Below are 27425 nucleotides of genomic sequence, written 5' to 3' on the forward strand. Positions count from 1 at the left end.
GTGCCAAAAAAGCCACTCCCGTTTTTCTGGGGCTGCGGGAACGGCCAGGACACGCAGCCACAAATGAAGGCTGGCATTTCAATCAGATCAGGAGAGTCCTGGAGAAGAAAAGCGCAGGGCTTTTGGCAAGAACGCCCAGAGGCATTTCCGAGGATTGAAGCGAGAGTCCACGGGCTGAGTTTGTGGACAGAGCTCCTTCCAGGCAGCGCAGTGCTGCTCTTCAGGTGACCAGAGAGGGCGAGGAAAGCTTTAATCTTCATCTCACAACAATTCACATCAAAACCGGTGCCAGGCTTGGGGTATGACACTGCTATCAATCCAGTCCTCCTGCTAAAAAAGCCTGGGCACAATAACTCAAACCAAAACTAAAAACCGTAGCTCGAGCCACAAAAAAAAATACCAAAAACCCACCAAAAAACCCACAAAACAACAACAACAAAAAAACCCAACAAAAAAATCATCTTGTCTGGAGAAAGCAAGATGCTCATTTTTCACGGTTTAAGAGTTGCTGGTTTTCTCGCTCTGGCTGTGTTTTGAAAATAAGCTGCCTCCCTGCTGGGCCGTGCTGCTGGATTACAATTATTTCCCTGGCATTAGCAGGAAGGGCCATCAAACTGCTGGAATGGGCTGTGAACTTTCCCGCTGCACTGACAGCAGCAGGTACAATGGTGATTTTCCACTTTTATTGATTTTTTTTTTTTTTTTTTTTTTGTGGTCTCCACGTGGATGTTGACAGCACTTCCCACAGGCAGAGACACAACATTTATGTTCTGTTAGTTCAGAGCAGCGCATCCTCAGGGCCCAAAGCACACAGCAAGCCTGGGAAGCTGCTGAAAGAAGCAATTTTAGAACTTCTTTATTCTGGGACGGTTGGGAAAAGCGTCCACGTATATGATTGCTAAATCCTTGTTAAAAAAAATCCTCCAGTTTTTTTTTTCAAAGTACACAAACTTTTCAGACACTACTGGGTGGGATTTTATATTTATATATATATATATATATATATATATATATATATATTTTTTTATTTTTTTTTTTTTAAGGAAACTGGTAGGAATTGACATTATTCCTTGGGATTGCTGGGCTGTGCTGCTGGTTCCCGAGGAGCAGCTGACAGAGGGCAGTGACACTCAGAGCTCCACACCCCGAATTCCTCAGGCTGGGACTGCCTGGAATGGCACACAAACAAATTAGCTGAAAAATAACATCTGCTGTTGATTTGAGGCCGCTTTCTGTTTGCAGCACAAATATGCAAATGTAAAGGTAGAGTTTCACGTCTCTTTTTCTTGGCAGCGGTGGAAGTTCCACCTCTTTTTTTCTGGGCTCTGTGCCCACCCCTGCTCACTGTTGTAGTGCTGAGGGTGGCGGTGGAGGGACTGCTGGGGAACTCCTTGGTGGTGGTGGATGATACCTAAATTATGATTAAATAACAGCTAATAAACAAAAATGATGAATGGAATGGAATGGAATGGAATGGAACGGAATAGAATAGAATAGAATAGAATAGAATAGAATAGAATAGAATAGAATAGAATAGAATAGAATAGAATAGAATAGAATGTAGCTTTCTTTCCACACATCCTGATGAAAAACTGCAATATTTGGAATGCGAATCACTAAAATCTCGCTAAGATATTGGTGACTGTATCATTTTGGACCAGGCAGTGGCAGTTCCATGCTCCAAAGCCTGGGTTGGTTTCCAGAGGAGGAAGGGAATCGCTCAGCACTGCCCTCTCCCCAGGTTTATTATCAGTTCCATATTGAATCTGCTTTACCCCCATTTAGTCTGTGGGGAAGCATCTGGTTTACTTCAGCTTTTTGTTACCTCTGCTGTGCCGTGGATTTTCTTTCCTATTTCTTTTTCTAAATTGATGAGTTAATGGTTTTGATTTGATTCAATATGAAGAGAGCTGTCTTCCATTTCAGACAAAACAGTAGTCCTTGGGCAGGCTGAACATTCCAGCCACTGCCAGGATTTGCTCAAGCACAACCCCAGTAATTTCATTCCTTGGAATATGTTTTCTTAAATGCATATATTGAAACGGAACACATGAAGATGTCAACGTATTTTATGCTATAAGCAAATAAAGCCCACTTTCAATCAACGGGGAGGAAACCAGCTGAACCCCACAAAGAAATCAGGCTTGGTTTCAACTCCCACATATTTCCACAAAAACCATGGAGTCAGTTAAAACATGGAACCAGATTCCAAAAATCTATTGCATTTTTTTTATGTCTGCATCAACTGAAAGTACTCCATGGAAAATATTCACAGATGTATGTGGGTCAGAAATGAGAAGGAAGGGAAAACTGGAAGCAACAAGTCTCAGAACTCCAGAATTTCTACATTCTGTTTTCGGATCCCTCTGAAAAAAAAAGTTTTTAGATGCTGTAGGAAAATCTCTCAGTAAAGACAGTGCTACATAATGGAGAACATTTTATTGTTGTAAAAACTTACCTTTTGTCACCTTCTGGTTCTTGAGCTTACAATAAACAAATTGTGAAATCATAATTAGCTCCTGGTCCACATTAAAAGCAGCAGTGACAAACTGAAAGAAACAAAACGTTCGCTTGTTCAGTAGGCAAATAATTTGAAATCCCTCAACTGCACAGAAATGTTGCTTCATGATCATAATGTGAACGACAAACACCAAATCACTGCCAGAAATAAACACCAGTGTAAACATCTGGGTAATTGTGACTTGGTTTATAGGTGGCAGAAGTAAGAGAACCCTCAGTTAAACACAGAATGAGCAGAGTTCACAACTCCACTTAAGCCCCTAAACTGGAGAGCTGTGATTCAGATTGACGATGGGACTAGGGAGCAATCCCAAACCTCAGCCCACTGGACATACCTGCCTGAATCCCGTGCTCACAAACATGACAGTTTTAATGTAAAGCCCCTCTCCAATTAATATTTCAGCTCACATTTCTGCAGCTCACCAGCTGAGCAAGCCTGGTTTTATTTCACTTGATGTCCACAGCCCTTTTACCAGGCCACTAAACGATATCCCCCTTATGGGGACAGACTCTGGAGTCAATCCCATTTTTTTCCAGGCATTTTTAGCTGCTGAGATCACTCCTGCTTTTCCTTTGTCATCTCCTACCTGCACATCTGGAACCTGAACGCAGTGACCAAGCTATTCAGCGCTGTGCAAATGCCAGCTCCAGTCCTGCTCCTGACTTCTTCCCAACCCAAACGGAATTGGCAGGACAGGACCGGTGGGAAAGCGTGGATTTAAATAAACCTTGAGCCAGCTTGAGCTGCAAGAGCACACACAACTTGGGGTGGAGAAGATAAGAGAGGAGAGGTGATTTATTCTCATTTGCTCTAAGTGGCAGAGATTAGTGTCAAGTCAGTACAACAGCACAGTACATCAAGCTCATTTGTCAACCACCAAATATTTTTGCAAACATGAACAACATGCTTCTCTGGCATATTATTCCATCTGTATTATGCAGATAGAGGGACATATCCAATATAAAATTAAAAAAAGAAAAAGAAAAAAGGAAAAAAAGGCAGCTTTTGCAAAAGGCTTCAGGCAAGATTACTCATGTTTGAATCTGAGAACTGCTTAAGACTTTCAACTTAGGGGAGTGCAGCAGGCAGCGAGCAGACAATGGAAATGAGCCCTGTGACAAGGCTCCAGCACTCCCACACATCCCTGGCACATTCTTGCAGGAGGTGCCAAATCCAGGGCGCTCCATTCCTGCACAATCCCCTGCTCTCTGCTGGGGAGTTACCGAGAGCAGCTGAGGAGCCTTCACTCCAGGATGGAGATCCAATCCCGGGAGCTGATTTCTGCCTCCACTCCCACCCCGTGCAAATCCCCAAATCCGGTTAGGGATGCCGAACGTCCTCGGTGCAAAGCCCTGCGCATCCCAGTCAGCCCCAGCCTGGCGCAGGAACCTGCCAAAGCCCAGGGAGCGAACACGGCCGCTGCGAACGAGGCGTTATCCACACAGGGCTGGCTCCTGTCCGCCGACTACAGACACAGGCTGGACTTCCGAGAAAGAGAAAACGCTTTGTGGATCCAAAACGTGACACTCCAAATCCAAACTGTGACACTCCAAATTCGTCACTGCGGCGTTTTAGTCTGAGCTCGTGCTGGATGAGGTGGTCAGTGGCACTGAGGGGCCGGAAATCTGCCACAGGATAAGCTAAACCGGGGAATTTATTGGAATTCAAGAGCAGAACTCTGATTTGTCATGTTCAATGTGATGCTGGTGAAGTCACAGTACTTTCCTTAGAGGCACTTACCCAGATTCTGAACATGCTACTCACTCTTAAAAAACATACTTATATAAAATATTTAGCTGTTCGTTGGTTCCATGCAATTAATTTGGAGATAATGCTATGAACAAGAAGTAAGTTATGACTCAGATTCCAGGTGAGCTTTAAAGTCACTAAAATCCATCCAGCCTTATCAGCAACCCAACACAGTGTCGAGAGTTTGTGTTACTTTACACTCCACAGGAAACATGGGATGCATAAAAATCTTGCAGAAGACAAACGTAGGGTGGTCCTGTCCCCAAAATTCCCTAAATGATGAACCAAACTATTCAAATCTTGAAAAAGTTTCAAGATTTGTATTTAAAAAGCATGATTTTCTGTAAAATTAGGACTCGCTTTGCTCCTCAGCCAGAAACTCCTCTTTCTTTCCGTGAGACTCCAGGTTCTTCTGGCTCTAAATGCTGGAACAAGTTTCCTGCAGGAATTGGCTGCCTCTCCAGAAAACTGTCATCATTGGACCTAAACCAATTAAACAATCAAAATACAACATACATTCATACACTGAGAAATCACCTGAGCCTGGAGGATATATTCAGTTTATTCTGCTTATCCTGGGGAAGTTATTACACTTTGTAGCCATCTTTGAAAATAACTTTAAAGTTTAAAAAAATGTTGCAAGTAGTATTTCAAATATTTTTTATTCCATTCTGGCACTGTGCAGCCAAGCAGACTCACTAAAACAGGACATGGTATTTAAATTTGATTTTTTGGGGTTGTTATTTTTCAATATTTATGCAGCAGAATATTTGTGTTGCCAGTCCCTGAGACTATAATTTTAGTATTACAAAAATTGCTACTTTTCTTAAATCCCTGGCAAAATGTCCCATCCCAGGAAGGGCAAACCCAGGAATTCCACATGAAAAGAGGAGAAGGAGACTGCCAGAACATTTCTTTGCTTCCTGTAGTAATGAAGCTGTCAGTGACGAGAAAGGCATAGAATGGCTTGTGTTGGAAGGGATCTCAAAGATCATCCAGCTCCAACCCCCAGATTATAAAATTATATTAAACATGGTTTATGTTCCTAAAACAATTCTTTGCCTGTAACCTCATATTCTGTCTTAGATTGCTGCTCGAGTACTGGTTATTTCCACATGGAAAAGTTCCAGTGAGGCTGTGACCTTGGAGCCTTGGCATCATCCCTTTCTGCAAAGGTTCAGTGCTCGTCCAGCTACAAACAACACTGTCGTGGTCCAAGGAATTTAGGGAGAAGGAATCAGTAACCCGAGCCTCCTCTTTGGACACTTTTTCTCATTTTAATATCTTACCCTGGGGTGAGTAAACAGAAATTGACAACGGTTTAGAAGGGAAATCCACGTGCTTAGGAACAGCCTCCCGGTGCAGAGAAGGAAATGCAGGTTTTCCCTGGAATTTGGGAGGTTTGCCACAGCTCCTCTGCCTCCTCTCCGGCTGCTGTGAACATCCCCACGCTCTGGATGTCAAATAACCAGGACTGCAAGTGATGGATGAGGATGTCAGATGTGTGTTTGGCTGGTGTGCAAGGTCTTTAAAGTGAGCTCAAGAACAGCTCGAGCCCCAAAGGGGTTCAGTTTTCCAGTGTTCATCACTAAATCCCTGCTGGGGAAGGAAAAGGTGAAGCTGGGCTTCTGCAAGCACGTCCCAGTATTAACCTGGTCACTGGATTTTGGCTTAAACTGTTCTCTGAAAGCATTTTGGACACTCCTGGTTGTGAATTCTGCTTGGCCAGATGTCACCTGGAAACCAAGGCCAGTTCCCAGAGAATAATCCCAGTTTACCTTAACCTGGGATAGAGGAGGGTGTCCCTGCCCATGGCAGGGCCGGAATGGGATGAGCTTTATAATCCCTTCCAACCCAGTCCGGACTCTTTGATCCTGTGCTCTAGGATTTTATGGTTTTATTAACAATAATGAACCAAACAGCAGAACGGAAGGAAGCTCCTTTCTGGAGAGCCCAGCATCCCATCCCGGGGAGCCGCATCCCTGCGGGAACGGGGGACCCCGGGGCTGCCCTTCCCCTTTTCCCTGCGGCTCCTCGCGAACGGGAGAGGCAGGACACGGGAATGACAACCGGGAACGGCATCGGGAGCGGCTCCGGGCACGGGGAGCGGGGGACAGGGGCCCGAGCGGGGCCGGCACGGATCTGCAGGGCCGCTGCTCCGGCGTCCGGCGGGCTCGCCTCGAGGGAGACCCCGCGGGCCGGGAGGGAGCAGGGGAGCACCGGGAGGAGCTGGATACGGGGATGCCGGCCGTAGCGGGGATGCCCGGAGCAGCTCCGTCCCCGCGGGCAGAGAGGGAGCAGGGGAGCACCGGGAGGAGCTGGATACGGGGATGCCGGCCGTAGCGGGGATGCCCGGAGCAGCTCCGTCCCCGCGGGCAGACAGGGAGCAGGGGAGCACCGGGAGGAGCTGGATACGGGGATGCCGGCCGTAGCGGGGATGCCCGGAGCAGCTCCGTCCCCGCAGCCCCGGCCCGGCCCCGCCGTTCCCGCCGCCATCGCCTCAGAGCGCGGGCGCGGGGCGCCCCCTGGCGGCGGGCGCGCGGCGCTGCGGCCTCAGGCGCCTGAGGGCCGGGAGCCGCCGGAGCCGGGCGGCGCCGGGCCCCTCGGCCCCGACACCCCCAGCACGGGAATTCAGCCCTGAATCCCGGCCCCGGGAACGCTGGAAGGGCTCACAGCGGGTCAGCTGCTCCCCTTGTCCAGATGTGCCCTTCAGGGCTGGGCAGAGGGGCGAGATCGTCCCCTGACCTGCGGGAGATGCAAGAGCATCATGAGAACTTCCCGGCACCCACCTGCTGGCTTAAACAGAGTTAATCTGATCGATGAAGACCGCGATACAAATAATTCCAATTAACAATCCTAGGATCTTCGGAGGGACCTTTGTCCTTTTAGAAGCATGGAATGGTTTGGGTTGGAAGGACCCTAAAGCTGATGCCATCCTGCTTTCTGCCATGGGCAGGAACACCTCCCACTATCCCAGGTCAATCCAAGCCCCATCCAGCCTGGCCTTGGACACTTCCAGGCATCCAGGGCAGCCACAGCTTCTCTGGGAACCCTGTGCCAGGGCTTTTCCACCCTCACAGGGAAGGATTTTTCCCTAGTATCCCATCCAAGCCTGCCCACCTTCTGCTCAAGGCCATTCCTCCTTGTCCTATCACTCCATGCCCTCGTGAAAAGTGCCGCTCCAGCCTCTTTGCAAGCCCCCTTCAGGTCCTGGAAAGCCAGGCATGAATATTTTAGAATATTTTGATAGGGAAGAGTGTTGTATAATTTACTGAATTTTTAATTCAGTTTTACTTTCTATTCTCATACAGGCTCATCATGTCAGTGGTTGCCGCAGCCTAGCTAATTAACACAGGGCTGGGGGAATGATTAAAGGCAGGCTCTGGGTATCTGCATTGTTCTAGTTTAATTGCTGCTCAGGCAATGATTCAGTGTTGGTTTTGGCAGTTGAGCTGCAGTTGTCTGGCACGGTGAAATTCCCCGTTATGTTCATGACACTCATCTGCTGGGGATGGGCAAAAGCAGGAGGATTAGTAACAGTTTTAGTGGCAGGCTTGTGGAAGGAAAAGGTTTTGTTATGTGGGGCTGGAGTGGAAGGTGTCCCCTCCATCCCAAGCACTCCAGGATTCCGTGGCTGTAGGAGGAGAGCTCCTGGCGGGATCCTTCAGGCAAGCACGTTGTCCTGAATCCACCCGTTTCCTTTGGATCCGTGCTGTAGCCTCATCACAGGTCCTCTTTCTCACCTTGTCTCCTTTTGTTCCTGGATATTTAAAAAGTCCTGTTAATCATAGGAAAAAGGAGCAAAAAAGCAATTTGTGTGTGGAAAAATGGTGTAAAGATACCTCTAAAACTCTTCCAGAGACTCAAGAAAGTTTTCAGAAAGAGAGATTGAGATGCCTGGCTTTATCCTGGCCTGCTGCTGTCCCTGTTCCTGAACAAACACATCTTTGAAGTCACAAGCTGCATTTCATGACACTGCCTTAAAAAAGAAGTGACTAAAGAGAAGATAATGTGGAAGACAGCCAATTACTCCATAAATGTAAACGACATTAAAAGTGGTATGTAACATTATATATTTATGGCTACAGTTTTGTTCTGCTGTCACATAACAAAATGAATAATGCATCAGTCCAAGAACTTGTCATTAAGTGAGTTTCTTTGTTGCCTTGCTATAAAAATGTAAAAATCCTTGGGGTGTGCATATGTGTGGCATTAACCCCTTCTGGGAGCAAAACAGGGGGGGGCTGAAGGCACTGTTAGAGTGGCAAATTGAAGTAGATTTTATCATTTTACAGGTGAAATGTCAGGGATTTGAAGATGTTCAAGAAGGTTTTTTCTGTGGATGAGAAGTGATAAATGCACTTCACTTCAAAAAAAACAGACTTCTCGGTCCAAGGAGGACAGGGATGCACTGAATCCTGGGGATAGCCATGAAAATGGTTCCAAATCCAGCTGGAGGTGGCCCTGACCCCCCTGCTGGGGCTGGACTTGATGGTCACTTGGAGGCACCTTCCAGCCTAGTTCCCACTCTAAGAGATGGGACACTGAATAATTAAAAAGATGAGACTGTTGCTCAGATGGATAAAGTTAAGCTGAAGAATCTGCTGAGCTGAGATCTGGAACATCCTAAAAACATCTCTGAAGTTCGTGGTCTCCACCCCCAGTTCCCGCAGGTTTCAATCTCTTTTCCGTGTAGTCTTCCTTTAATCCTTGTCCTCCCGAGGAGAGAGGGGAGCATCTATTTACAGCCTGACAAGGGAGACCAAAGGGCCAATCGAACTTCTGATTAGGAGAAAATTGCCTCTATGGTTAAAGTCAGTTAAAACTGGATATGGAATTTCAGGCCCCAGCTGAAATCCTCGTCCTGTCCCGTGAGTCCTGCTGAGGGAAAAAAAGGAAACCCTAATTCAGTTAGGTGAGGGTGAAACTGTTTTGGTGCTGAGTCTCCCAGGCTCCTCCATGTAGGTGCATGTGATGAGTTTGCACCTCTTGAAAGTAAGATTAAACTTACCTGAAATACCATTTATCTCAGAATGCATTAATCTGATTTTTTTTTTCCCTATTTTCTCCTATTTCTCCCTAACGTAATTGACAGCAAAATTGAATCGGTTTCCTACCGAGTTGGACTTGAAAGGTGAGCACTGAATTTTCTATTACTTGGTTTTAATGCAATGTGTACACCTCACGATTTGATAAATTCAGACCTGCTGGGGAAAAGCCGGGAACCACATTTTGGACACAAAGGATCTGATCTTGTTTTATTTTGCAGGAACTATTGGTTTAAATTTTGAAGTTGTGAGAGGAAAATGGTTTCTCTGCAAAATGTGATGAAAATTCAGGGAGTTGGTTTCTGGAGCAGGAGGTTGCCAGGTTAGGGAGGATGTTGGAGGAAAACCAAAACAGATGCAGCGGCACCACTGAAAAAACCCCAAACCACCCCATAAAGAAACCCAAACTAACAAAATCCCCAAAACACAGAGAAACTGAGGAAGTGAAACCTTAGTGAGGATTGCTCAGGACAGGACAGGACAACACGAGCAGGGTGAGAAAGAGATGAAAAGATGTTTCCTTCAAAAGGAGACATTTGAGAGAGCAAAGAATCATTAATTCAGACACCGGGACAAACCAGTGATCTGGTGCTCTCTGTTCCTAATGCAGTGGGGAAAAGTCTCTGGCTAATGAGTAATTTCCTAAGTGTGGAGTGTTGAGAAACTTTGCCTGGGGAAGCAAGGTCAGGACAAACATCAGGTAAGACTAGACCTGACAGCTCTTGCCTCAACAGGTTTGGTAATCTCGCGGATTTTCCAATCCAGCATTCTACAGATTCATGCTTATTTATACAAAGAATTGTACAAATCCAGCAAACAAAACTTTGCCTGCCAAGCCACTTCCACGTCAGTGCTGGTGTTAATTAATTCAAATAACGTTTCCTGTGAGGTGCTGCCTCTCTTCTGTTTTCCCCTGCCTGGTTTCCTTCAGCTCCCAGGTAACTGCTGCTGCTTAGCTCTGCTGCCGCTGTGAAATGAGGTGCTGGTGGAAGCGTGTTCCCCTTTCAAAGCCCTGCGCTCCTCTGAGGTGCAGCATTCGTGATGGAAGGCTTTATTCAGCAGATGTTTTAGGGGTTTTTTTTGTGCCTTCCTGAGGCATCTCTCCGCAGCCAGGAGGAGAACCTGTGCATAGGGAAGGGGTGAGCACTTTGTAGAGCAGGTACTGCTTCTCTCCCGTGTAACTCAGCACAAATCCCGGTGCTAATATCCACTGCTATGGATTAGCTGGTTTCATTAGCAGCTTCAGAGGCTAGGTGATTAATATTAATAATCCCTGTTAGCCTATAGACTTAATTAGGGTGAGAAACAGCTGGATGCTGTGCGGAACCAGCCCTGGCTCCAGACGTGGTGTCTCTGCCCTGATTGCTGAGCTCTTAGCACGGGCAGCTGGGACCGGCAGGTCCTCACGGTTACCTATCAATACCGCTCCTCCTTCCTGCTTCCAGGACCCTCTAAAAGGCTCCTGGCTCCTGCCCAGGACCCGGCAGCGCGGATGGAGCAGTCCTTGGAGTCAGGCGGGTTTTTATCCGTGCGGGAGTAGCCGCTTTTGCTCTCCTGGGTGAGTTTTCCTTGCTGCTGCTCTCAGGGACGGAACCCTTGTTTGTCCTGGCTCTCCTTAAAGAAACTTGTGCAAGCCCAATGCAGCTTTTGACCCCTTCGGGTGTTCCGAAGTGCGAAAGCCCTACAGGAATGTCAGGAGTGCGGAGCTGTTAAAGGGCTCCTGAACTCGCGGAGCTGCAGCTCCGGTGGCACCGGCTCAGCGCTCGATGTTGGGTCGGGTTCAGGGTCTGAAACCCCGGCAGCAGCAGAGTTATGCAGCTCAATTAGCACACTTCATCAACTACGCAGCTCAATTAAGGAAGCCCTGTCCGTGGAAGGCAAAGCCAGTGGAAGGAGATGCCTGGGGTAATAAAACACGCGTTCGGTGGGGAAATGATGCAGGTGGTTAATGAAAATGTGACCTGAAATGTGAATGTGGGTGGGGATGTAAAAACGAGGCTGGGTGTGTTTGAGTTTGTCCAAAGCGAGGCTGAGGTGACTTTTTTTTTTTTTTTTTTTTTTTTTTTTTTTTTTTTTTTTTTTTTTTTTTTTTGGTTTGTTTTTTTGCTTGTGAGTATTTTGGAGACCTCTCTGGGGCAGGAGCGGTTATAAAGAAATGAGTATGCGGAGTTTCCCTGTTTGTGATAAACTTTATCACCAGGATGGCGCAGCAGCTGTTGGGTTTGTGATGCAAATGAGGCTTTGGAGCAGGGCAGCTGTTAATGAGCTCTGAGCATTGCACAGGGCAATACCCACCTGCAAACCCAAGCAGCAATGCCAGGGCTGGCCAGGGTTCGCCTCCTCCAAGACCTGGGCTATAATCCCAGAGTTTTATTCAGGGAAAACCTCACTTAATGTCAGCAGGGGCTGTGACTGTGGCTGGTACACGGTAACTGGAGAATAAGCAAGCCTTGGTATGAAAACAAGAGAAACCTTTACGTGGTCCTCAAGGCATTTGTGTCCTGGCTGATTCAGTCAGAATCAGGGGAATGCTGCCTGATTTTAAGGATATGAGTGGATTAGGGGAACATTCACGGGTGTGCTGCCTGGCCAACCTGGGAGTGAACATATTTAAAGGCCATTAATAAGTGGTGCCCTGTCCAGGATCCGTCCCCTGCTGAGGCCACCCCAGCACAGAGCAGGATTTGAAACTCGTTATTTATCCCATCCCAGATTTCAGCCTCAAATCCAGACAATTATTAGCCCAACTGAAACCCTCTGGAGGTGTGATCTATGGGTCCTGCACAATTCCCTTTGGTTTTTCACGGCTGATTCCTGGCACACGCCAGGATTTTGGCATTGGGACAGGCTGCAGGGTCATAAACCTGATTTTGCCATTAGCCTGTTATGTTGGGAGGGGAGTGGGCCCTTATGAACACCCGAAATTAAAGAGACTCCAGCCTGACTGTGAAATTAATAGAGCTATCAACCCCCCCTCTGTCATTATACTACAATTGTTAATTATTTACAAGCAAACTTCTGCAAGAACAGTATTGTAGCTGTCGGCGTTGTCGTTATTAAAATTAAAACGCTTTGTCTGGGGAAGATAACATGAGTCATTTTGGTGAAATGTAATGAATATGGAATATTCTGTTGCTTTTCCCCAATTAGTTGGAGGGAGAACAATAGTCTGTCTCTTCCCTAACAAGATGTTTATTTTTAAAAGTCTAACAAAATACATATTTTCAGGGCTTTGCTGAAAAAGGGCGTCATTCATTGTAGCTGTTATAATGAAAGTTTTTTGGGTTTTTTGGGTTTTTTTTCTCCCTCCTAGGATGGGGGAAAACCTATTTTCATAAAGCAAATTCTCTTTTTTTGGCTGGGGCAAGATGTGTGTGAACCCTTTTGTTTTATTACTGCAATATCTTGGTTTGTCTTATTATTACAGTGAAGATTTTAGAGCTCATCTTGTTCCACCTCCTGCCCTGAGCACCTTCCACTATCCCAGGTTGCTCCCAGCCCAGTCCAGCCTGGCCTTGGACGCTTCCAGGGATGGGCAATCCACAATGTCTGGGTGATTTTGGTTGCTATTAGAGGTCAAAATTAGATTCATGGTGAGCAAAGGAAGCTCTGAATTCCTGCTGTGCAATGAATAAAGTCATTATCAGATGTAGAAATGAAATCCAACACCGTTTGTCCTCTCCTAGTCACCCTCCTGCCCTGTGAAATCTATTATATTAAAATCTCTTGTTTAGAAAATGAATTTCAGAGTGAGAATATTTCTGTCCTGCCACCATCTCACAAGCTTTTTTACAGTCTCAAAGAAGTGGGAGAGGAGCCAGCTGTGTTCCAGTCATTCCCGAGCTAAAAGGAAGATGTAGGAAAGGCACAATTGCATTTCCCTTAAAGAACAACAACAACTTTAACATTGTTAAAAGAATGTGTTCACCCCCCATTAATTTTGTATTTGATTGCCCAGGCTGTGGTGCAATGAACAGGAGCGAAAAAACCATTAGGAGGAACTGCCATCAAAATTGAGGGCCTGTGTGACTGAATGTGTATTCTAGGGAGCAGATTTTTAAAAAGCCTGTAGTTTATAAACTCCTCCAGTATTACAAAAGCGCTAACAAGAGTTGTACAAACGTTTCTCCTCATTATCTTTGGGCAAACAGGCTTTCCTTTCTCCCAGCAGCTGCCCAAGGGTGCTTGACCTCACACTTGGCTGTTCCCAGTTGGTTCCTTTGATATTTCTTTGGCTATTATTAGAAAAATGTCCTTGCTGGGACACTCCCCGCGGGGGGGTTGCTCCCGTGCTCTCCCAGGAGAGGAGGACACAGCCAGGCTTGGATCCGTGGGGTCGGTTTTAGTAAAGCTTGACTTGGTGGGAATTCATTTGTCAGAGGGAAGTTAAGGGGAAAAGTATGGACGTGCTTGATGGGGAAGGTTCAGGTGTGCGTGGAACAAACACAAGCCTCTGGAATGCTTTGGAGATGGTTTCTCTTACAGCTGCCAAGCTCTGGAGGCGCTCAGGTAGGTCCTGGGCACGGGTCCCACCTGGGCAGGTCCCTTTGGAAGGGCTGGCTGAGGTTCAGGAGCTGGTGAGATGCCACAAGTGTCAGCTGAAAGGCTGCGGTTCCTCAGTGTCCTGCTCTTCCCTGGCTTTTCCTTTGGTTAAAGTTCCTCCAGAGGCACTGACAGGCTCCAGCCTTCGAGAAGAGGCCCCATAAGTAATATTAACTTCTGCAATTTCCTTGTTACTCTTAAGCAGGTTATTAATTAACTGAATGTAACCACCGGCTGTTGATAAATCCTTTTAACTAATTCAAATTCCGCATCGAGCTGGGAGCACTTTCACTCGAGCTGCTGCCCAAATTAAGCTGGGTGAGGAATTATTCCTGATGTGTTTTCCAGCGCCGGGGTTGGGGCGGAGGGAGAGGAGATATTTGTTTGCTTGATTCCACATGACAACTCCAGGGTAACTGAATAGACTGTACGGTCGGGTTGACAGGGCTGAGCACCCGCCAGCAGCCTCGCTCACATACCAGAGCCAGGGGGATGGAAGGGGCACTGGCAGCTGGGATGGAGCCCGTCCGAATTTCTCTAAAGAGCGTCAATTTGCCATCAATTATTCATGTTTTTTTCCGAGGTCTCGCTTCTGAGAGGTATGAATAACTTAAATATGTGTTCGTGTAACGGTTTGAATAATGAATAAATTACCGCGAGGAGGGGAGTTGAGGAGCAGGGCTGGGTGTTAAATAATGGAGGAGGTTTTGGAGGGAGTGTGGTCGTTAACAGCCAGGCTGTTCCTGGGTTTCTCTGACTGCAGGAGCTGTGGTTAGGAGATGTAGAAATGTATTACAGTGATGCCTGGGAGAGTTGGCTGGAGGTGCCAGGGAAGGAAAAAGCAGTGTCTGTGTGTGGGACACGAACCTGCAGTGCCCCTGGCTCCTGCTGGGGCTCAGCTGTCTCCTTCCCCTCACCGTGCTCGGCGGCACTTTGTCCCTGGGCTCCAGAATTCGAGCCTTGCTTTGAGGGAGCCCTGGCAGAGTGGGGAGCTGCTGGTCCTATAAATTCACCAGACACTGAGGAGGACTGTCAGGTACCTGGGAGGAACTTGAGGACGTTCAGTGCTTGTCTGGTGACTGCTGCTTCAGGAGACTTAGGGGTTCAGTGATTTTTTGCATTTATTTACCGCCCTAGTCCAATTTTCCCTGCCAGAGTGGCATTTTTCATGACAGGATCCCTGTATTCTGACCCTGTAGTCCCTCACGCTCTGCCCCATTTCCTCCTTCACTCTTTAGACAGAAATGCACATTATTCCCTTTGTAAAAATTTAAACCAAATTCTTTTCCTGTAACATCACTGCAGTCTTGAAAATAAGTCACAGATCTAAAAGCTCATTAAGCAGCCCTTGAAAACGAGCAGCTTTTGACAGCATCACTGTGACAGTGATGGAATTGGTGTTTGTTATGAAGACATTTATTCCATCTTAGCACCGTGTTGTTTAGTTTAGCCTAATATTTTAATATCGTGGAGATATTTAAACATGGAATTCTTACAAATCTGCCTTACTGATGTTAAAAATGCTAAGTCTTATGAACTGTTATATAAAAGCATCAGTGTGTGCTCAACCAACAGCCAAATATGATTTCTTAGAGATTGAAAATCAGAGAAAATGGATTTTCTTGGGTCTTGGCAGCACCTAGATTATCAAGTAATTTATTTATAGAAAAAATTGGTCAAGTTGTGTGTTTGCAGCAGTGGAAGCTGGCAAGTTCCTAAGCACGTTCTTGCCCCTCTGCAGCCATGGCTTCTGCCCCGGTTGTGCAGCCAAAATTGCCTCAGAGCTGGGTGAGATCTGGTTCAGTTCAGGCAGATTCTGACCCTTAAACCTGCTGATCAAACCAGTTCATCCCAGGGGAGAATATTCACACATCTGGGAGGCCCCTGAACTGCCTTCAGGGGTGGCAGTGGGTGGTGGCACAGCCCTGGAATTCCATCAGGAAAGATCTCTTAAAAGGCTCTGTAATTCCTGGTTGTCCTGCAGTGGCCTCCATAGGGACACAGGTTCCTTGTGTCCAAGAGCTGGATGCTGAGAGCAAGTCAGCTCCCAGCTCTGCAATGAGGTGTTCCATTAGTAAAATCGAGTTTTAACCCCTAAAATTAATTTTAGGAGTTAAAGTCAATCGATAGACTTCATAATTTATCATTTCATCATCTGCTCCAGCGCAGCATCCGTGGGGTTTCAAGGGATGTGAAGTGTGGAAACCTGTCCTGACAGAAAAAAGGAGAGAGGCTCAAGGAAACAATGGTTGTCTTGTGGGAAGATTTTAAATATATGCAGCTGATCCCATGGGAACTGCTGTAGTCTATTCACCCTGTGTGAAAATGATGCTCTCTCTATATAATCTTTAATCCTTTTCTTTCACTGAAAAATGTTAGAACTTTATTTCCAAGTTTTGAAAGGAAGCTCTGTTTTAGGGAGTGAATGCTTTCCAAGCATAAAAATAAAATCAATTTTGATTAGTGCAACACAGAGGGGAAAGGTTCTCTGAAATGTCTTGTAATATTCTGTCCCTGAATTGCATGTGTGGATGTTCTTGGGAAATGTATCCAGACTTCTTTTTTTCCCCTGGGTCAGTGCAGTCTTGGCAACATTGCAAACTTCTGTAACTCTTTGAGACAGAAATTCCACAATTTTTTTTTTCCTGTAAGATGGGGAAGAAGAATTTCAACAGAAGGGAATTCTACCTGAAACTCAAATTTTTCTTTGAAGATGATTCTGATCTTCCTGCTATTCACAGAAAAGGAAACTAAAAGTAAATATGCAGTTGTTGCAAACATTTATCCCCAGAGCGTGGAAATCCAAACCTGCTCTGTTCACTCCATGCAAATGTGAATAAAACCAGCCCAGGGCTCAGCTGAGCTGTTCTCCTGGCTTTAAGGGCCCAGGTCAGGAGAATTAAACCCTGTTTGGTGCAAACCAATCATTCCTGGAGGAGTCCTGAGGGACTGGAAAGTCTGGAAAGGCAAAGAGTCACTAACACTATTTTCCTTCTGTTTTCCTCCAGTGCCTTTCACCCAAGGCATCCAAAGCACTCTGTGTAATCCATGAGTTAAGCATGGCAACACGGCTGCCAGGTAAGGGAAGGGAGTTTTTGTTTCTTTTTTAAGTTACTCAAAGCTCTGAGCTGTGCTGTGCCCAAAATGACCATGATAAAACAGCTCCTACTTCTCCAATATGAGTCTTTCCAGTTCGAAGGAATTCCCAGATCACTTTCCTCTCCTGTGGAATTTTTAGAACCAGATGCTCATTCTATTCCTTTTAGATTTTTGAAGATTTCAGAATTTGAGCATGGCCTTGTGTTAAACAAAGAGCTTTGACACCTGTGGTGGCTCAGCCCTTCCGTGGGGAATAAGAAATCCCCTGTGGGAGTTGTGCTGCAGCATCTGGGGAGAACCGTGGCAAACTGGGATCACAGAGGGTGGGGGCTCTGATAATTACTTGCATTTCCTTGGGAACCCTGCTTGGCCTGGGAGCATCCCTGTCCTCACCGCAGCTCCAGCAAGGGAGAAACCAGAAAATCCTGTAAAGGTTCACTTAGCGTGAACTCCAGTGGCCTGAGTTCCCTAAAATTCCTTAAACAGAGTGAAGGCTTTCCTGATGGACCTTGTGTGGCACAGAACTAGATAAAAAATGTCATTGCACGATTGTTTGAGGGTTGTGTTTCTGTTTTCAGTGGGATAACACCCAGAAAACCAAGCAGCTGGATTTACATTTCAGGTCTTTTGGAAGCTAAGGAAATTATTTTCTTGTAGAATTTCCTTCACTGTAAATATATTAATTTTTTTTTTTTTTTTTTTAATCTCCTCCCTTCCTCTTTGGTTTAAGAGAGACTTTTTTCCTGTCCTTCTAATGTCATTCTGCAGAAGCTGGGCTCCTGATAAACTGTAAGGCTCAGCTTTTCAGCTCAAGTTCAGCTGGCTTTTGGATGCCTGTAGGTCCAACCGCCCTTTTACATGGAATTTTTTTATTGTTAATCTTCTATTATTGGGGGGATTATTTTGCAAACAGACCAATTCAGTAGCTTCAAGCTCTGAAACCTGTCAGGCTGGCTTTTATTCTGATTTCTTCTGATAAGGAGCTTTGGTAAGAACGCTGTGCCTGCAGCAAGTGGAGAGACTCACCTTGGAGGGGAGCAGCTTCAAGGTCCCAGGGAAAGGGTGGCTCTTTCAGCTCGGCATGAAAAGGGAAAGGAGGTGTTGAAAACGAGATCAAACCTTGGAATTAATGTGGGACTGCACCAGAACCAGTGCAAGTGGTTTGTGTTATAAGCTGAGGGGTTTTTCCTGCATAACGATGACTTGAAGTTTGTTCCAAGTGCTGGAGTTCCTGCTTTGTTCCCCACGTTCTGGCCTTGGAAAGGTGCAAATCCCTGCTCTGAATCCCCTCTAATGCAGTGCCAGGGGGATCCAGGCAGGATGCACAAACTTTGGCCAAAGCCTTTTCCATTGCTTCTGTGCATGGGACACAAATACAGCAAGTGAGAACACTCTGGTGGGCGGTGTGGAGTCAAGCTGATGGAGATTCCAGGTGAGGAGACACCTCAGGAACTACACCCTGCAGCAATTCTATTGCTCAGCTTGACCCTTTAAAAAAAAAGAAAAATTTAAAATTACATTTTATAAGATACATGATTTGTTTTCCCTCCTGCTCAGTGCCTGCTGCTAATTAATAGCAAATCTTGTAGTGGGCAAGGAAATGCTTAGGAATAGTTCTCTTTAATGCTGATGCAAGGAAAGTATTTCCAGCACTGTTACACAATGTAAGCATTAAGAGGATTTGCTATCATTCCATTTCCAAGGGCTCACAACAAATGAATGCTTTTCTGCGTTATCCTGAGTGTTGTCTATAAAACTCCCATAAAATTCTCTGTTCAGGTAGAGCTCAGGACCTCTCTGAGAAACCCTGTGCAGGAGCACACCCGGGAAGGTTCGTTTGCAAAATGCCAATGATATTCCTGAGGCTCAGGGAATATCCTGAGCTGGAGGGGACCCAGGAGGATGATGAAGCCCAGCTCCTGCAGAAGGGGCTGCATGTTTCAGAGCAGCTGATCAAAGAGAGGCACCTTCCTTCCTGGAGCACTTTTCTGCCTTATGTGGACACATTTTGTCGTGCTGCTCCTGAGGCTCACGTTAAAAGCCAAAGCAAACCTCAGCCCCTCTTTTGTGCTCGTGTATAGGCTGCAGAACCACAGCATTTATTCCTTTGGCCAGGAAATCTCCTCTCCAGGAGGCCGTTCGCTTGCTCTCTTTCTTTCCAGCAGTGTGAGCTTACCGAGGGCTGTTTCCCCTCCTTCCCAGGGTAGGATAGCTTTCCACTAACACAGAGAGTTCTGTTTCCTCTATTAAAAACAACTGCCCTCAAGTGGAGCAGGCTTTGTGTTTTGCCCTGGAAACAGAGCAGCTCATTCAGAGATAAGGCCTCCCTGCGTTCGGGTTCCTTCAGTCACCTGACGGAGCCCTGGGTAACTTTTAGGCTGCTTTAGTCCGCATTCCTGGGATGCCTTCCCCGTGGCACCGCAATTAACAGCTCCGGGATCCCTGCCTGCCACCCTTCCCGGCTTCCTGCTGCCCCTGGATGCTGCCCCCGGGGAGAGGAGGAAAGGGGCAGGCTTTGTCCCCAGAGCACCTGTCCCCATCCCTGAGGATGGCCTGGGGGGATCCCGAGCAGGTAAAAAGGGGGAAAAAAAAAAAAAAAAATCTGTGACTGGGGCTTTCTGAACTTTTATTTTTGGACTTGGGAATGGCTGAGTGTGAGTAGGGTGAGAGTATCTGAGCTCCCACCATCCCTGTGTGGTTCAGGTGGGTGATTTGTGCCTCGGGATTTGCAACCTCAGCTCCTTTCTGCTGCTGCTTGGTGGAACTGGGAGTCCTGTGGAATGGGACTGGTAGAGCTGGGGAAATTAAAAGAGCGCTGGCTGGTGGCATTAGCAAGTGCAAAGTGCTGCCTATTGAAACAGCGATTGTTCCGGGGAGTTGCTTCCAAAAGACTTCTCAGTGTTTTGCTTTGGTTTTGCCCCTTCTGTGGATGCTCCAGCCCTGGCAGTGTTCAAAGCCAAGGCTGGCTGAGGCCTTGGGCAACCCGGGCTGGTGGGAGGTGGCCCTGCCCATGGCAGGGGGTTGGACTGGGTGGGCTTTAAGGTCCCTCCCAACTCTTTAACGTTCTGTGCTTCTATGATTATATTTGACTTTCTTTTTTTTTTTTCCCTCCCTGTAAAAGAGAATAAAATACGGGTACTTCATATCTCAAATAATAATAATAAGTGATATATGTTGTGGCTTTGTCAGCTCAGGAGAAGAATCCAGAGGAGCTGACACCCGGAGTGGCACCTAAGCAGAGTTTTAGGACTCAAGTGCAGGACACTTCCCAAAGTGAGAGCCTGGCTCAGCCTCTGCTCCATTCCTCAGCAGAGGAGAAGAGCAGAGTTTCACCTCAGCCAAGGCTTTGTTTTACAGGAGTTTAAAAGACCCTGGGGATCATTTTGGCAACAAAAGCGACAGTTTTTTTCTAAACAAAGCTCGTTATCTTCTCAATCTTGCTAATAATGTTTTTTTGGAGTCAAGACTCAACAACCCAGAAAACAAAGGAAGATGTTTTACCCTTCTGCTGCTGACCAGGGAAAAGGGTTTGGATCCCACAGCAGCTGGTCCGGGCACCAGCCTGCTCAGGTAACATGCACGGAAAGGAAGAAAACCTTGGGTTCAGTTACTATGTATTTCTAAATCTAATTTTAATCTAATTTCTGCTTAGTGTTTGAGGGTAAAAATTCCCACGGTTCATGAACGTGCTTAAGGATGTCTTTAGCTCAGGGGGTCCTGTCTGACACTTCCACACACATTTAAAAACCTTTGCTAAACTGGGATATGTCAGTCAACACATTTGCTGAATTTTTTTTTTTTTTTTTTTTTTTTCCCTGTTATCATTTTCTTTCAGGCTGGGGCCAGGGAAGCCTTGAACCACAGCCCAGATTTTTCCTTCCCATCAGAGTGATCGCTCCTGGCCAGGATTGTTCCCGGTTTGTCCCCAGCTGAGCTCTCCGTGCCCATGGTGCTGCAGAGGGCGGCTGAGCAGGGCCATGCATCATCTCTTCGGGCTGGTTTTGGCACAGAAGGACCTGTCCCGGGCGGGGGATCTCTTCTCCCTGGAGGATGCTGAGATCGAAGGAAGCCTCTCCGAAGCTCTTGAACAGATCAGAATCATTAGTTCAGCTGCAGTGAGTGGAACAGTGTCCTTAATAAATTTTATTATCTCAGATTATATTGTGTCAATAAGGGGGGGATATAAACGATTTAGATTTCTGATAAGACTTGAAGGACAAAGCATAGTATTTAAAAATGTGCTTTAAAAATAGTTTTAAAATGTGAACAAAATCCAGTTCCCACCAGCTTCAAAGATATTTCAAGCACATCTTTACAGTAGTTTTTATTAAATAGTTATTTAAAGCACATTAAAGATTATAGGAGATTACAGGGGTCCATACCTTCCCCTGTAATGAGAATTAAGACCTGTGGCATGACGAATTCCAGAGTTCTGTCACGCTGAACTTTTGTTGTAACGGTGGATGTGGGACAATGGGCACTTGACCGCTACAAAAACTTCATTCTGCCAAACCAGCTCACGGGCAGATGTGTTTTGCTGTGCCCCAGGATTACCAGACCAATGACAACGACCAGGCTGTGGTGGAGATCTGCATCACACGGATCACCACGGCCATCAGGGAGACTGCATCCATCGAAAAGCACGGGAAAGCCCTGGTGGCTCTCTGGGAGTCGTGTCTGGAGCACAACCTGAAACCCTCCGGCAAAGACGAGGATGCCCCGCACGCCAAAATTGCATCTGACATCATGAGCTGTATCCTGCAGGTAGAGCTGTGTAGCTTTTATCTTCTTGTTCTGCCAGAGTGGGGATTAAATGCTCCAGATGGTGTTTCTTGTTCGGACTCAGATGTTTATTAATTCTTATCTGCATTACAGTCTCACAAACTGTGAGTTCTACAGCACTTCAAGCTAACAAAGTAAAAATGGAGCCGTGCCTTTCTCTCTACAAGAGAGAGTTCATCCTTTTAAGGATGAACTGTTTAATTAAGGAATGACACCTAAATTGTTTTCACTTTTAACCCAATAACCAACCACCTCTGGCCTGCGATGTGCGCTTTTCTACCCAGTTACAAAATCCCACCCAGACCCATGGAGAAGAAGGTGAAAAAGAACTCGGCCTCTGCCCTAAATCCTCCATCCTGCTTTATCTAAAGTTTTCCGCCCTGTGCTATCACACACTTCTATTCAAACTCCACACTCACAATCCCAGTGCTGTCACTCAACTTTGGAAGCCTTTTCCACGGGCTCAGGTCAAATTCAGTATTTTCTTGGGGGTCAGCACAGAAAGTCTGAAATTCCCAGTGCCCAGGGTTCCAGCAGAGCTGGGTTGAAAGCAAGAGTGCTCTCCTTGCCAAACAGGCTTTATTTTTTAAAAATGCTTCTGTAACTCCCTTTTTGGGTGCTTGTGAGTGGTTATGTTTAAAACTAGGAGCTTGGGGAATTGCGCTGTTCTGATTCCTCCTCTCTTGAAATCCTTGAGGTAACTGAGAGAATCATGGAATGGTTTGGGATGGAAGGACCTTAAAGCCCATCCAGTGCCACCCCTGCCATGGCAGCGACACTTTCCAATCCCTGTCCAGCCTGGCCTGGGACACTTCCAGGGATGAGGCAGCCACAACTGAGTTATAGAAGTACATTTGCTGCTCCCTAAAACAGAGGTTTTATTGGCAAGTCCCTTTGCATTAAAAAAAAAAAAAAGGTATAAAATGAGGTTTTCCAGCAGATGTCGGGGACAGTTGGAACAATAATGAATATCTGCCAGCTGGGCTGGATCTCAGGCAGGTCTGTGTTGATATCAGCAGCAGGGAGGTCCCCAAGGTTTGCAAACATCACTGTATCACTTTATTGAAATCTGCTCTTCATTGTCACCTCCACATTTTCTAAGTGTGCCTTCCTGCCCTGATGTTTATCATGGAACAAATGAAACCTTTCTCCTTCCCTCTGAATTCAAACCTTTCTTAACTAAGGATTTTATCTTTATTGTAAGGGTTGGGGAAAGGAAAAAAAAAAAAAAAGAATTGTTCTTTGGAATTTTCTTAGATCTTTTAAATCCTACTCAGAGAGCCAAGCCTTATCTTCCCATTCTTTGTGTGGAGCAGCAGAGCAATAACTTGGAGCAGCATTTGGCTCCTGCTCCGTGGTGTCTCAGCCAAACATAACGAGGCATTATGTTGATTTAAACATGCTGCTGCAGAAAGCTCCATTTATTTGAAGGGCTTTTCTCATTAAGGATGCAGCTTTTGGTCATATAGCAGCTGCCAGAATTATCTGTCTTGACACCAAAGGGTGGCTGCAGCCCCTTTTTCCTCAGGACTCTCTGGAAGGGAGTGTCCGCTGCTTGGCAAGTTTCTGTTCCAAGGAAAAATCCTCAGAGCCACTCAAACTCTGTGGAATAACAGATTTGGGGGTTTCTCAGTCTAAATTTATTCTATTCAGAGCTGCTCCAGAGTGAAAGTCCAGAAAGTCTGCTCTGCCTTCCTTTGCACTGCTCTGTAGCTGCTGTCTGAAACATCTGGGTTCCAGGGGTTGCCTGGGATTTCAGCTGCTAATTAGACATAATCACATTGCAGGATTATTTTCAGAAACGGGGATGTGCTCCAGTTTCAAAGAGCTGCTCAGAACTGAGCGGAGGGGAGAGCACAGCGCTGGTTAAGGAGGCTCCAGAGGGAATGTGGGTCCTCAGTCACACACAAACGTGTCCCACTGCTGTGGGAATTTAGCGGGCAGTGGATGTGTGTGGTTTGTACACACAATTTTCTGCACAAATAAGAGCAGAAAACCTTTTCTGACCTTGATTCAAAACCCCAGCGTACACTCTGAGATCCCAGAAGCTTGGAGCCATTTTAGGAAGAGGAGTTTGCACTCCTGAAAAACCTCAAAGTGTTCAGAGGAATTGGCTGGAGGTTCCCAGAGCAGCTGTGGCTGCTCCTGGATCCCTGGCAGTGCCCAGGGCCGGGTTGGACAGGAATTGGAGCAGCCTGGGACAGTGGAAGGTGTCCCTGCCATGGCAGGGGTGGAATGGGATGAGCTTTAGGGTCCTTTCCAACCCAAACCATTCTGGGATTCTGTGAGTTTAAATAATTTTTTTTTTTTAAATGAAATCTTAACAATTACAGGCTAATTAGTGATCAGTACTAAAGCTACTGCACTTTAGTGAGCAAGTTTCCCAGTGCAGTCACTGGGAGTGGCTGCTCCAAGGTGTTTCCTGTGCTTTGGGATGATGGACACAGCCTCTGTCCTCCCAGGGAGCACCAAACACAAAATGTCTGGTTAGAAATGTTAACATGTACTTAGTTACACAGGTCATATCTTCTATATTTTATTTATGTTGATTTGTATTTATGCATCGCATATTCTGTTAGTGCCCTTCTGCTTCCTCTAGCAGAAGACAGAAACAGAGCAATTCTTAACATTTCCTGCTGCAGTAGGAATTTAAATTTCTGTGTTTGCTCTTTCTTTGACTCCTGCCCTCAGTGGTGCTACCAAAACATGACCTTTCTTGACAAGTTTTTTGCTTTTTTCCCCCTTGTTGCTTTGATTTCGGTTTCCCTGCTCTGCTCAGCACAAGGTTTTTTTATTAATTTTCTCTTTCCCCCACGTTTTTGCAGAATTACAACCGGCCTCCAGTGATGGCCCTGGCTGTGCCAGTGGCAGTGAAATTTCTGCAGAGGGGCAATAAGGAGCTGTGCAGGAACATGTCCAGTTACCTGTCCTTGGCTGCCATTGCCAAGGCAGAGCTGCTGGCTGAGCACACAGAAACCATCCTCAGGAGCGTCCTTCAAGGTAGGCCCAGCCCAGAGTTTGGGGTTAATCCAGGAGTGTCACCAGGTCAGTTAGGCTGTGCTAGGCATCTTCCAAAATCAATCAATCATTAGGGGCGGGAGGGACTCCGGGATCAATCCAACCATTAAACAAATCATGTGAGCTGTAGAAAGCAGACCTATGGAAATATCTATAAATGTGATCAAATGTATTCATCACACTCTAATAACAGACTTCCTCGAGGAATATGTGAATTTACTGCACCTCTGGAGGCTTTGGGATGGACTGGCTGACCCACAGGGCAGGAAATACATCTGTACTCGTTAATATTCCCTGCTAATGGACTCCAAATTATCAGCCCTGATATGAGGCACCAGCCATGGAGCTCTTATCCTTCCTCTTAGTGTCACTGGCAAGGCTCCAAAGGAGAAATGGGGACGAAATTAATCCCATTCTGTGGTGGAATAGTCAGATGGAAGATATAAAAGCTTTGTAGTGGTTCTTTCATTTTGCCTATGTTATTAGCTTTATATAGAACAGTGTTGCTAATCTCTTTTTTTTTGTGTGTGTGTGTGGTTTAAAAAGCCAAAAATATTCATTCCTCTATAAAAGGAGCTCCAATTGAATTGGAGTAATAAAGTTCACAGTGTTTGTTGCAATACAGTGCTACTGCAGTGGTAAAATCAGTGTTCTCCTTCGAGCGGGGGTAACAGCAGTAAGCAGCGATAGCTAATGATTAAAAGAACATTGTTATGAAGATGTTAAGCCCTTAGAATAAACGTGTCCATCCTGTACTTATAAATTTATAAATTCATTTATAAGTGAACTTATAAATTTATTATTTTAAGACTTATTAACGTGCTAACATTATGCACTGCCACTTGTAGTAACAGAAAGAAATAGCGAATAAATCCATGGTTTTGGGAGAAGCGATGCGCGCCCACAGAAGGGTTTGAAGCAGAAGGTTTCAGCACGGCCCAGTTGTGTATTTATGTTCTTCCACCAGCAGATGTTGCTGTGGGTATCAGGTTTGGGAATTCCAGCCTGGAAGGGGCCGCTCGGAGCCGGCACAATGATTTGTTTTGCGCAGCGGCTTTAACGACGCTGCGCGTAATTGGTGTTTGAGGCGGGAGAAGCTGCGCCTGAAGCGGGCTGGGAACAGAGAGCTGCTGGCTGAAGGGAGCAGGAGGCGAAGCTGCAGAGGATGAATTTCCAAGGCAGCTTTTGGAGACAAAGCCGCGTTGTGGGGCTGCACAGACGGGGCTCGGCCTCGTGGCACCAGGCGGAGCAAACTTTGGCCCGTTGCCCGCAAACGCTGGAGAGGAGCTGGAGTTTTTCATTACTTGGGGCAGCTCTTGGGCTGCACAGCCGGATTCTTATCTCATTAGCTAAAAAAGAGCTCTTTAGAAAGGGTCTGGCCGCTCTGCCCCGGCGAGCGAGGGCTCTGAACGCACTGACACCGTGCATCAGCACCGGGGGTCGCACGGGTTTATTTATTTATTCATTCCCATTCCCGAGGGACAGCAGCAGCTCCGCAGTCAGAGAGTCCCGTGGCTGCTGCACCTTCCAGAGCAGTCCCGTGCTGCCGGGCTGCGGCTCAGCCTCGCTCCCTCATCTGCGTTGGCAGCGCAGGATTGCAGAGGTTTTTCACCACCAAAACGCTGTTTCCTCCGCGTTTTCCAAGCTGTTGACAAAGGAAAGCGTAGCTGGGTGAGGAAGGAAAGAGAGGGGTGGAAGGTGAGCTGTGCTGCTGCTGGAGGTGATGAGGGAAGAGCAGAGCTCTCGGGAAGAGTGAAGTTTTCCAGCTGAGTCAGGGAGGATGGAAGGCCAGGCTTTGCCTTGGGTCCTCTGCCAAACCTGAGCCGAGGCAGGAGGCTCCTTCCAAGACAAAGCATTTCAGGTATGAGCTGCAGTAAGAGGAAGCAGGCAGGAAGGATTTCTGGAGATCTTTTTGAGGGTTTTCCTTTTCCTGCTGCGTTTTGTGGACATTTGTTTTCACTTAATGGAGGGCACTGAACAGAGGGAGGATTTGAGAGTGGTTTTGCCCTTGCACAATGCTGGGACCCCGAGTGCTTTTGTAACTCTGAAGATCTGGTTTTTGGCTGCCAGAGATGAACAGAGGTAATGTTTCATTGTTCTGCAGCTGAGGTTATTTGCAGATATTACTTAGTGAGGGATTTTTGTCAAGCTTACTGCCAAGCATTTATAACGTAGATACACTTTTATTGCAGGGTAACAGGAGAAATTCCAGTAATCAGAGCAATTCTTTTTCCCTTAAATAAGCAGTGCTGCCAAGATTTTGGAGCAGGTCATATAACTTTGGGCATGAAGCACAACCCCCTTGAATGGCACAGGAAAGTGGAATTTACCTTTTCTTTGCTACTTTTGTACGAGGGCAGCAAGGAACTGTCATGGTCAGGAGGAAGTGTCATGTATGTTGAGAAATTTGTCAAAATGTGTTCTTTGGACGTCTGTAGAGAACGAGAGAGATAGGGGAACATGGGAATAGAGAAGAAGGATGGGCTGCTTCCAGGGGAAATGGGAATTGCTTTGAATAAGACATTCCTCATGATAACTCGTTCAGAGGCTTCAACAGGTAGCAAGTAACGGTTCTTGTTGTAAATGGTTACATACCCAGTGAGTATTCATCATTCTCTGCTTGTGCTCTGTTTTCTACATGAAAATCATCAGCAGTTCCTTGGCTC

General features: G+C 46.3%; 1 protein-coding gene across 12 annotated transcripts in view; it reads left to right on the forward strand.

Moving 5' to 3' along the window:
- Nucleotides 1-10769: 10769 nt before the first annotated feature.
- The window catches only part of VEPH1 (ventricular zone expressed PH domain containing 1), a 60506-nt gene continuing 43850 nt past the window's right edge, over nt 10770-27425 (forward strand). For 3 of the 12 annotated variants that reach the window (XM_058421941.1, XM_040074267.2, XM_040074274.2), the window contains exons 1-6: nt 10770-10876; nt 16869-16938; nt 20425-20529; nt 20847-21074; nt 21508-21723; nt 24567-24741. In XM_058421941.1, coding sequence (XP_058277924.1) covers nt 20452-20529; nt 20847-21074; nt 21508-21723; nt 24567-24741 — 697 coding nt within the window. In that variant the 5' untranslated portion in view covers nt 10770-10876; nt 16869-16938; nt 20425-20451. The other 9 variants (XM_040074275.2, XM_058421938.1, XM_040074270.2 and 6 more) reach the window with 9 other exon arrangements.

This window comes from Hirundo rustica, chromosome 10 (genome assembly GCF_015227805.2).
Source record: "Hirundo rustica isolate bHirRus1 chromosome 10, bHirRus1.pri.v3, whole genome shotgun sequence".
Taxonomy (NCBI): domain Eukaryota; kingdom Metazoa; phylum Chordata; class Aves; order Passeriformes; family Hirundinidae; genus Hirundo; species Hirundo rustica.